Here is a 12,500-nt window from a genome sequence, read left to right as displayed (position 1 = left end):
AGGTGTGTCTTTACGCAGCTATCAGCAAGTTTTGTGGTCCACAAAAACGTGAAAATCAATGTCGGCCAAAAGGCTTATAAAAGTAGGCATCTACTAAAATGTTGAAGTTGCACAGTGTTTTCATTTATCATGCATCATTTTAGTAGGCTAAGCGAAGCCCATTCGCAGTCCACACAGAAATGCACTTCACAGCGTTTCATGGAACTTTACGCGCTGGCGCTGTCAGCTCGTCATTGCATAGCAACCATAATCAATTCGGAACTACTTTGCTTAGCGGAGCAGGTAAACAAAGTATGATGAAGGTAACTAATAAACATGAATTCGAACATTTATTCTGGTATTTTGTTGGCAATTGAACTATTGTATAAAAGCAATATGACCCTCGTGGTCGGGATGATGTTTAACGTATATCATCCCTGGTGTGATTGCCGACGGCACTCAGCCTTCGGCTTCGTGCCTATGGCCGAACCACACCAGGGATGATATCCGTCAACATCATCCCTCCCACTCGGGTCATATTGCTTAAATATCCATCAACCTGCCCACCATTGCACATGGCCTTTACATGACATTACATGACATTACATTGCATTTGTCAGACACTTTTTAACCAAAGCGTCTTATAATGGAGGACATAATCATAGCCAACATCACTAGCAGATGCAAAAGTGCACAGGAAATATACAGAGCAGTTTTTTTAAGTACATTAGCACATGGTTAAGAAGAGTACACAGACACATACACATCATGCCATAGAGTCTGGCTAGGGACTGGGGCAGCGCATGCATTACTGTACTCTAGTACTAGATAGTCACGAACGAGAAGAGTCTTACTTGCTTCTTCAAGGTTAAGACATGTGCCTAGTCTTGCTGCCTCTGGGAGATTGTTCCACCACTGAGGAGCAATGACAAGAGAGCATTAGTTCTGATATGTAGGGCATGCCACCTCCACTAACTCCCTTCACCAAAAGTCAACTCTCATTAAACAGTTTCAGCCTCCTCATCCCACCTGTCCACCCACAGGCCCACCTGCCTGCTCATTGACCCGCCCACCCCTGCCATCAGTTTTTAATATGTAGGCCACACTGCCTCCGCATGCCACCAATACCCCATTCCCACCCACTGGTTCCAGCTGCCCCACTAAATCCCTACCCTACCAAATCTCCATTTGGCCCAGACACAACCCACGCACGCACGCATGCCTCCCCCGTGGAGTACTCGGATGGCCATTGGTTTTTAAAATGTAGGGCACACTACCTCCCTTTACCTCCGACACACCCCTCAACTTCCACAGGCTCTTGATACCCCCTTCCCCCAGCACCACAACTCAACACCCCAGTCTACAAAACCTACCCACCTGAATTAGTCTAGGGCAGGGGAAGTGTGGTCTTATGTCTCCAGAGCCCAGCACACACACACACGCACGCACTCACGCATGCACGCACACACAGACAGACAGACACACAGACAGACAGACACACACACAGACACACACACACAGACACACACACAGACACACACAGAGACACACACACAGACACACACACAGACACACACACAGACACACACACAGACACACACACAGACACACACACAGACACACACACACACACACACACACACACACACACACACACACACAGACACACACACAGACACACACACAGACACACACACAGACACACACACACAGACACACACACACACAGACACACACACACAGACACACACACACAGACACACACACACAGACACACACACACAGACACACACACAGACACACACACAGACACACACACAAACACACACACACACACAGACGCGCACACACAGACAGATGCGCACACACACACACACAAACACACACACACACACACACAAACACGAACACACAGACGTGAACACACAGACGTGAACAGACAGACATGAACAGACAGACAGACAGACAGACACACACACACAGACACACACAGACACACACAGACACACACAGACACACACAGACACACACAGACACACACACACACAGACACACACACACACACACACGCAGACGCAGACACACACACACACACGCACACAAACACACGCAGACGCAGACACACACACACACACACACACAGCACCAGACTCCCCCAGGGTGGCAGGAGGGGACGTCAGTTCCACTTTATCCCCAGCCCTCCTGCTGACCTGCTTGTCCAGTCGTGAAGCCCCTGGATGGCTATTGGTTTATTATGTAGGGCACACTTCTACCTCCTCTACCTCTACTTTTCCCCTAGCTACAAACTTCTTGCTACTACCCATTGTTTCCCATATGTAGTTCACACAACCTCCACTACCTCCCTTCGCAAGGCTCCAGCAGCTACCATAGGATATCCTAACACCCGCTCCACCAGCTACCATAGGATATCCTAACACCCACTCCACCAGCTACCATAGGATATCCTAACACCCGCTCCACCAGCTACCATAGGATATCCTAACACCCGCTCCACCAAGCCACCGCTGGCCTCAACATGTATCACTCAACTCCTCCTCAATTTATCAACATTCATCACTCAACTCCTTTCACGCTGCTCAATGGAACTACCTACCCGCCCAGTCATTATATTAATATGTAGGGCTCACTACCTCTGAAAGCCCCCCCCCCCAAACTACCAATTGTTCCATCCCCTTACAGTGTTTCCCACAGAATTTTTGGAAACTATGGGGGCAGCTGGATTTTTTTAGTTTGGGGGGGGGGGGGGGGGGGGGGGGGTTTGGTATTTCACGCGGGGCAATGGGCGGGGGGTTCACACGGCGTAAAAAAAAGAAATAGGAGCACAGATAAGAATTTAGGAGCACTGTGAAATTGTTAACGCACAGACAAAACTGGTCTAAGAGAGTAGGCTATACTTTTTCCCCAACACACATACGCGTACACATTCCACATGAGGGGTGCTGGTCACAGGGCCAGTTTTTCAAAATTCCTCCCATAAAAGGGTAAAAGGGCTGAACAACATATTACACATTTATGTCTATACACATTCGTTACACATTAATTTCTATATGCAGCCCGATGTCTCCTCTGCTGTGTCAATGAAGGCCTGTTGCCTAACTCATTATCATACAACTGTAAAACAAAGCCTGGGGAGTGTCAGTAAACTCATCCCAACTGTCCCTTATCTCAAGGTTTTTTATTGCTCCCAAACCCGAGTTAACCACAACAACTTGACTAGGCTTTTGATCCCTCTGTCTTTCAAGCACTCGTGTTTTTCTCTATAGGATGTATTTACTTCAGGAGTAAAATGCGAAGGAAATCATTTTTCAAATAGTTTAATAGAAAACGGAAATCGTTTAAAAAAATCTTTTTTTTTAACATTTTCGAAACTATGGCGGCCAAATTTAAACTATGGCTGTGCGCCATAGTTTCCTTAATGTATGGGAAACACTGCCTTACCCCCCTACTCCACCAAGCCTCCACTGGAGGATTAAACACTCACTTCCAACAATTCCAGACTGTTCACCTCACCTATCCACCCATCTACCCACCTGGGCTGCATGTTCATATCTAGGGCATCAACTTCCACTACATACCAATAACCCCTTCCCTCCCCAATTATTTTATCCCTTCCACACTCTACCAAGTCTCCACTTGTCCCAACTTTCAGTAGCAAAACAATACAGCAATATCAATAGGATTTCTAATGCACAGTATCATAAATAATTGTCATTCAATGTTCTTGAGAAGAGAGAAAGAAAAAAGAGATATGAAAAAAATAGAATATAGAGAAAGTGTTATAGAGAGTAGATAACAAACTTGAACCAAAGGCAGATGAAAATAAACCTCTTTCTTAAAACATGAGACTGTTGGGGCAGTTGTAATTTGAACAGGAAGCTGGTTCAAGCATTTGGCAGCGCAATGGCTAAATGCCATTCACCCTGTCTGAATGGCTAGATGCCATTTCAACGCTCATCCCCCACAATTTCAGCCCCGTGCACCTTCCCTATCCACTGGGCCATTGGTTTTAATATGTAGGACACACTACCTCGGCTTACAGTACCTCTCCCCTCTTTCCCCAGAGTCCGACTGCTCCAATCCCCAACCTCTCCACATGCCCTCACTCCCCCTCAGCGGTGGAGCACCGGATGGCCATCAGTTTAAAATGTAGGGCACAGTTCCTTGGCACACTACCTCTGTTATCTACTTCGCTTTCCCCTCAAGAGCTGCAACTGCTAACCCCCTAACACCTAACACACCCCCAGCCGCTCCCCATCCCCATCCCCACCAGGTCGCCACTGTTCCCAGCTCGTTCCCCAACAATTTAAGTCTGCTCACCGTGCCTATCCACCTCTCCATCGTGCTCTCTCTCTCTCTCCATCTCTCTCTCTCTCTCTCTCTCTCTCTCTCTCTCTCTCTCTCTCTCTCCAGATAACTCGGCCAAGGCCCCTCACTGTGTTTGTTTACTCTCTTCTCCCTCCATTGTTTTGTTCCTTTTTGGTTCTCTTACCCCCCCACCCGCTACCCTCCTCTTCATCTTTGCCCTCTTCACTGTCTTTCCTTCATTTTTATTATTTTGCTCTGTCTCTCTCCCTCTCCTCTCTCCATTTCTGTCTTGTAATGCCTCAGGGTGTTTCACTCTGTTTTTTTGCCTAACATTACTCTACCTGCTCCTTCTATCTTCAGCCCCTCTTCTCTTCTTTTTCTCCTCATTGTCTTCCCTCTTTCCTCTCACTCTTGCTGCCTCTGTCTTTCTTTTTTCTTTCTTTCTTTCGATCTGTTTCTGTCCCCATCCTCATCTCTGCCCTCTTCCTCTTCTTCCTCCTCAACCTTTTTCTTCCTCTTCCTCCTTTAATCCTGCTGCAGGTAGTCTCTCTCTCGCTTTCTCTCTCTCTCTCTCTCTCTCTCTCTCTATCTCTCTGTGATTCGCCGTCTCCCTACTCCCTTTCACTGTCTCTCTCTCTCTTTCTCTCTCTCTCTCTCTCTCTCTCTCTCTCTCTCTCTCTCTCTCTCTCTCTCTCTCTCTCTCTCTCTCACGCTCTCTTTCTCCCCCCCCCCTCTCTCTCTCTCGTCCATTCCTCTATCCCTCTATTCCCCCTGCAGGTAGACTCCTCTTCTTCTCTCCTCCACTGTGCGCATTAAAAGCTCATTTGGCTGGGAGCTCATTAGAGGCTCGTTATTAAGCGCGCCTCGTCAGGCCCCGCTGAGAGGGGTTGGGTCAGTCCACTCACTCCATCACGGAAAAGCAGAGGGAGGTAAAGAGATGCAGGGATGCCAAAGGGGGAGGGAGGGAGATGGAGGAAGCAAGGAGGGAGAGAGAGATGGAGGATGAGGATGAGGGAGACAGAGAATGAGAGAGCTAGACAGAGACAGACTTGTATAGGGATGAAGAGAGAGAGCAAAGGGGAGTGATAAAAGCGGGATGACTGAGAGGAAGAGAGAGAGAGAGAAGGAAGGGAGGGAGGGAGGAAGGGAGGGATGGAGACGAGGACAGTAGACAGCCGGCGAGGTTCCAGAATCCTACTTTGCTTTTGACTGATACACTGCCCCCCTTTCTTCTGTTTTTCGAGACAAGTCAAACTGAGTAGGCCACTTGAAGTATGACTGTGTGCGTGTGCGTGTGCGTGTGCGTGTGCGTGTGTGTGTTTGTTTGGAAGGAAAGAGAAAAAATATTGTTCATGCCCTCCCATTGGTACGTGTGTGTGTGTGTGTGTGTATTCGGTATGTGTGTGTGATTGCTTGTCTGCATCAATGTGTGTGTATGTAAAACCAACACCATACATCATCCCTTAACTATGCCCCCCACCCCCAAGAGTGCTGTATCACCCTGCTAGCCATGATGCTTCAGGAGCTGTATATGTATATATGCATGAGTGTGTATGTTCAGTCGGCAGTGTGTCGGAAGAGTGTTCAGACGGCGGTGGCGGGCGGTGGTAGCTCAGGTGGTAGAGGAGCCGCTCGGGCAACCCAAAGGTTTCAGGTTCGAGGCCCGCTCTGCCTGACTCCATCGTTGTGTCCTTGAGCAAGACACTTAATCCCAAGTTGCTCCTGGTGGCAGGGTGATACCCTGCGTGGCAGTCACAGCCACCGGTGTGTGAATGTGAGTGTGAATGGGTGAATGTGAGGCATGTGAGTGCTCGAAGGAGTGGAAAGGCGCTATATAAATGCAGTCCATTTACCATTTACGGCATGCTACCCATGATACCTCAGAAACTGATGTGTGTGTGTGAGATTATAGTTGCTCTGTTTGTCCCACTCTTTCTTCCACCTCACAAAGCTACAGAAATGCAAAGTGTCGCAACGTCCCGCTAACCATGACTGTGTGTGTGTGTGTGTGCGCGTGCGTGTGTGTAACTTTGTCCCTCTTTCTCTGTTCCACCCCCCAGAGTGCCGTGACGGCCTGCTACCCATGATGCTTCAGGAGCTGAGTGATGAGTGTGTGTGTGTGTGTGTGTGTGTGTGTGTGTGTGTGTGTGTGTGTGTGTGTGTGTGTGTGTGTGTCTGTGTGTGTGTGTGTGTGTGTGTGTGTGTGTGTGTGTGTGTGTGTGTGTGTGTGTGTGCGTGTGTGTGTGTAACTGTGCATAACTGTGTGCATGTGTCCCCCCCGCCCTCTCCCGCCACCCATTGTGCCGTGACGTCCTGCTACCCATGGCGCTTCAGAACTTGACTGATGTGTGTGTGTGTGTGTGTGTATGTGGGCAGAGTTTCACACAGTTTCTGTCTGTAATTGTGCCCCCCCCCTCTGTTTCTCTCTCTCTCTGTTCCACCCCCCAGCGTGCCGTGACGTCCTGCTACCCATGATGCTTCAGGAGCTGAGTGACGCCCTGGAGCAGGTGGGCTTGGCTCCGTCTGAGGAGCACAGGGAGAGCGTGCAGCTCCTCAACAACATCCTGGAGGTGCTGAGCCGCAGTGACGTGGTGAGTTGAGCATGCACCCACACCCACCGCATGGAGAACACACATGTACTATGATGCACACACCGCATGGAGAACACGCATGTACTATGATGCACACACCGCATGGAGAACACACATGTACTATGATGCACAGCGCATGGAGAACACACATGTACTATGATGCACACACACACACAGCCACAGTGACGTGGTGAGTGGAGCATGCACCCACCGCATGGAGAACACACATGTACTATGATGCACTGACGCGCACACACGCACACACACGCACACACACATCATCACAAAGAATGAAGTAAAAGCACACACACACTGCACACATTCTGATATACACACACACACACACACACACACACACACACACACACACACACTCGTTCGCGCACATACACACACACACAGCCACAGTGACGTGGTGAGGGAGGAGGCACACACACGCACACGCACACGCACACACACACAAACGCAGCCACAAAAAATTGGTAGGTCAGAAACAGTTCTCGCAGAACAGTTCTGAATGTAAAGCTGATCATAACTAATTCTGTCTTTTTTTTCCCTCCCATTCACTCATAAACACATAGCTGCACAGCCACACATACATACGTAGCTGACTTTGTCTTGTCAGCTATAGATGAGTCATCTTTGCGATGAGTCATCGGTTGCCGCCTCCCACAGCCAATGAGATGCTTTCCTCATGCTGACCAATTAAAGGAAGTTCTTAGGAGCAGTTAAGGAAACTGGTGAAGTACCCAGTCACTCAGTGTGGGGATGTCATTAAAGCATATATCTTTGTGAGTCAACTGTCGCTGCCTTCTCAACCAATTAACTACTTTTCTTTCTTCTTTCTTGCAGAAATTAGTTAGGTGCTCATCAATTACTTACTGAGTTCTATGTGAACTTGTTTGTGTTGTTTGGTCTCACTCTGATGAAAGGTACTGTGTATGCAGATACTGGCCTAAAGCCAAGAGTGGAGCATTAAACAGAAGATGTGAAGTTATATAATGTTATGTGTGTCACACATGGGTATAACGCCAGGGACAGATGCAGGGGAAATGAGCGAAGGGAAGAGAGGCAAAATTCACTATTCCTTTCTGGCAGCAGGTCGTAGCGGTGAATCACATTGAATGAAACATTTATGTTGTGTTGATTGGCCGTCGCAGGCGAAATTGGCTCCTCATCTGCATAATATTAAACTTGTCCAAACATTTTTCGCTTCACCTGCCCTTGTTTGTTTGTCTTTGCCCCACTTCCCTCACCAAAGTTGCGTATATATGTCCCTGCCATAAGTCACAGGACTAGCCAAACCATGAAAAAGCAAAATGGAAATGTGAATTTGTATGATGTAATGTATATCACAACTCGGTATAAGTCACAGGACTAGCCAAGTCACAGTGATGTCACCAAAAAGCTCAACACATATGAGTGCACTTCTGAGTCGCAGTGATGCGTCACCTGCTGTCTCAGCCAATAGTATGCACTGTATTTCTGCATTGTCACCGGCCAATTAAAAAAGTTTGTGAGTACCTGTGGACAAAAAAAGCTTTCTCCCCCCTCTCCCGCCACACATATGGGTAGGTGTAGTCCTACAGAGGCGTTGTGGGGGCTTTAGTGATGTTAAAGAAGATGGATGGAGTTTGAAGAGGCGATCCTACTCTCCCCGTCCATCTGGCTCTCATTCCTCATGGCACACAAATATGCCCAGCACACATAACAGCACTTCACAAACCAAATATAAATTCACACACATGCACACTATCATACACATACGTGCTACACACACACGCGATACCCACGCGCGCTACACGCAAGGCACACGCTTCACACACACTTCATACACACACATGCTCACGCGTGCTTCACACACACACACACACACACACACAAACCCTACACACACGCACGTACACACACTTCACACACACTCTCAAACACACACACACACACACACACACACACACACACACACACACACACACACACACACACACACACACACACACACACACACACACTCTAACACACCAGTGCACATATACACACACTCCTCTAATGAATACAATGTCCAAGGGAATTTAATTGCGAGGACTTGATTGGGGAGCTCGCACTTTGAAGTCAACTTAATGGTTCACCATTTCTTATTTACTCTAGCGTTAATGAAGCCTGAGCCCAATGAAGTGTGTGTGTGTGTGTGTGCGAGAGACAGAGAGAGACAGAGACAGAGAGAGAAGGGGGGAAAACGACATGAAAAGAGAGTGAGAGAAAGACTGCAGAAGAACGTCAAAAAAGAGAGCGGGGTAAGAAGGCAAGAGAGAGGAGGAGGAAGAAACGAGAGAGCAAGTAAAGAGATAGAGAAGGGGTAGTTACAACACAGAGAAGAGGCACAGAAACAGATAGATTGAGGAAGAAGAAGAAGAAGAAAAACAGCGGGGGTAAGGAATCCAGCGAAAGAGAGACAGAGAGAATCACAAGAAAGTAAAAGAGTGCAAAGCCTTAGCTACACTGGGAAGAGGAGCATATCCTCATGAGACATTGGCGGTGGTGTGCTGAAGGTGTGGAGAGGCCAGTAAGTACAGAATTACTGCGGCTGCAGGTTGGCATAGGAGAGGAGAGGATTAGAAACTGGCAAAGGCGATGTACAGAACAAAAGGCAAGTTTAACAAGCGGAAGCGGCAGGAGAGGTGTAGAGTGCACATTTGAGAGAGAGAGAGAGAGAATGAGAGGGAGAGCGCGAGCGAGAGGGGAGGGGAGTAGAAGGGGGTATCCAGAGAGAGAAGGACAGAGGGAACGAGAGAGAGAGAGAGAGAGAGAGAGAGAGAGAGAGAGAGAGAGAGAGAGAGAGAGAGAGAGAGAGAGAGAGAGAGAGAGAGAGAGACGCACACAAAGATCAATGTCTTCATGAGCCCCTTGATGTCAAAATGTCGGATAAAGTTCACCTCTCTTTCTCTCATGCCCTCTTTGTTTTATTCACTCTGTCATCCTCAGTCTGTCTCTTACGCTTTCTTCGTATTTGTCTGTTTCTTTTTTCAATACCTCGTCTCCCCCCCCTCTCTCTCTCTCTCTCTCTCTCTCTCTCTCTCTCTCTCTCTCTCTCTCTCTCTCTCTCTCTCTCTCTCTCTCTCTCTCTCTCTCCTTTCCACATGGCTTTTTGCTTTTATGAAAGATTTTTTTTTCTTTTAACTTTTAACTCCAACTCCCATTGTCATTGTGACACAGCACTCCACAGCACACAAGTGAACACTGCACACAACGAAATTGCATTTATGCCTCACCCGTGCAAGGGGGCAGCCCTCAGTGGCGCCCCATGGGGAGCAGTGCGGTGGGACGGTACCATGCTCAGGGTACCTCAGTCATGGAGGAGGATGGGGGAGAGCACTGGTTGATTACTCCCCCCACCAACCTGGCGGGTCGGGAGTCGAACCGGCAACCTCTGGGATGCAAGTCTGACGCCCTAACCGCTCACCCATGACTGCCCTTGCATTATTAGTTTGTATGCTCTGTCAAAGTGTTGTTGTTCCCCATTTGACTGTATCAGATTCAGCTTTTATTTATCTATTTATTTATCTATTTATTTATTTTTGTGGCCGGCACAGCCAGGGGTTCCAGCTGACTTTAATCCTATTTTTAGTGACGCACAGAGAAACACACACAAACACACACACACACACAAGCGTACACACACACAAGCGTACACACGTACACAGTCGGACACATGCAGGCACACACAAACACGCGCACACACACATACGCGCGCACACACACACACACATACACACATTCACACACGCACATGCATCAACGCACACACAAACACACACGCACACAATCTGTCTCTGTCTGTCTAAGAGAGGAAATGACAGACACACACACACACACACACACACACACACACACACACACACACACACACACACACACACACACACACACACACACACACACACACACACACACACACACACACACACACACACACACACACACACACACAAGCAGACAGGAAGGATTAAAGATGAGATATACATGACAGGGGCATGGGGAGAGGCAGGCGTGATGAAAGGAAGAATAGAGGGAAATAGAAAGAGGAGGGAGGGGACGAACGAAGGAAGGAAGGAGAGAAAAAAGAAAAGTTGAGTGGATGGATGCAGGAAAGAGGAGGAGAGGTGACATGGGGATAAATGGGCTGAATGACTGAAATTGACATTGAGGGACAGAAGGAGAGAGGGAAGCAAGATCAAAGTGGTGGAGAGAAAAAGAGAGGGAGTTTAATGGAAAGATGGAGAGGGAGAGAGCGAGAGAGAGAGATGAGTAATTTCAGAAAGGAAGGGGAGATTGACAGAAGCGAATGGCTACAAAAGAGATGGGGATAAGAAGGTTGCACTCATTTTCCTCACTCCTTCGTTTCTTCATTCTCTCCCTTCTCTCTCCTTTTCTTTCCTCATTTCATCTGCTCCCTTGCTCACTCCACCTCAGACTATTCTCACACTCCACACTCTCCTTCTATGATAGTTCTATCCCTTATTCTAATTTACTTTACCCCTCCTTCTCCTCCTTTTTCTCATCTGCTCCCTCGCTTTCTCCATGTCTCACTCGTCTCTCTCTCCCTCTTTCTATCTCTTCCTTCCCTCATTTTTCGTTGTTTTGTCCACTCCTTCCCTCTCTCCATCTCACACTCATGTCTCCCTCCCTTCCTCTCTCTCTCTGTTCCTTCCTTCCTCTCTTTCTTTCTTCCCTCCCTTCTTACATTTTGTCTATTCCCCGTCTCGCTCTCCCTCTCTTTCAACTCTTGTTTTCGTCCGCTCCCCCCCCCTCTCTCTTCGTGTTGGATGCGTCTTGGTCCGTGCCTGGCACTTCTCTCCTCCTCTCCTCCTTCTCTCCTCCTTTCCTCCTCCTCTCCTCGGCTCTCAGCGTTAACAGGATTGGCCCCGTGGAGGGGCTGTCGGCTCTTACGGGGTGTCATACTGGGTGGCCCTCTGCAAATCTCATTACACACACGGCCCCTCTGCTCTCTCCATCCCTCCCTCCCGCTCTCTCTCTCTCTCTGTCCCTTCTTCTAGCCAATTTCTTCTCTCTCTCCTCTCCTTCTCTTTGTTTCTCTTGCTCTCTCTTTCCACACATTATCACAGTCTAACTCCCTCTCTCTTTTCTTCTACATCTTCTTCTTGCTCTCTGTTGTCCGTTTTCTCTCTTTCTTGCTCTTCTCAGCCTTTCTCTCTCTCTCACCGTCTCTATCTTTCTCTCTTTGCCTGTCTGTTTCTCTCTCTCTCTCTCTCTCTCTCTCTCTCTCTCTCTCTCTCTCTCTCTCTCTCTTCCTTCCTTTTGTCTCATCCTCCCTCGCTACCCTTCAGATTTCCTTCTCTTTTTCTCCAATTTTCATGCATTTTTCTTCTTATTAAGCATCCTCTCCATTTCCCTGACCCTCTCTCTTGTTCTTTTTCTTTATCTTATCGCACACACTCCAGCCCTAATTCCCCTTCTCCCCCTCTCTCTCTCCCTCTCTCTCTCTCGCTCTCTTTCTCTCTCTCTCCCCCCCCCATCCCCTCAAGGATTAGGCGTGAGTATGCTCATTTTCATGTCACAGACCATGTTGAACAGCCCCCCAGTGTA

The 12,500-nt window shown here is 48.2% G+C and overlaps 1 protein-coding gene across 1 annotated transcript in view; it reads left to right on the top strand.

Annotated features, from left to right (window-relative positions):
- LOC134439570 (dedicator of cytokinesis protein 2) overlaps window positions 1-12,500 on the top strand; it is a 338,998-nt gene that overhangs the window by 129,316 nt on the left and 197,182 nt on the right. The window contains exon 25 of the mRNA XM_063189473.1: window positions 6,754-6,896. Within this exon, the coding sequence (XP_063045543.1) occupies window positions 6,754-6,896 (143 nt within the window). The remainder of the gene's footprint in view (window positions 1-6,753; window positions 6,897-12,500) is intronic.

This window comes from Engraulis encrasicolus, chromosome 23, assembly GCF_034702125.1.
Source record: "Engraulis encrasicolus isolate BLACKSEA-1 chromosome 23, IST_EnEncr_1.0, whole genome shotgun sequence".
In the NCBI taxonomy this organism is placed as follows: Eukaryota; Metazoa; Chordata; class Actinopteri; order Clupeiformes; family Engraulidae; genus Engraulis; species Engraulis encrasicolus.
The sequence above is the reverse complement of the archived record's forward strand: the minus strand, read 5'-3'. Positions and strand labels throughout refer to the sequence as shown.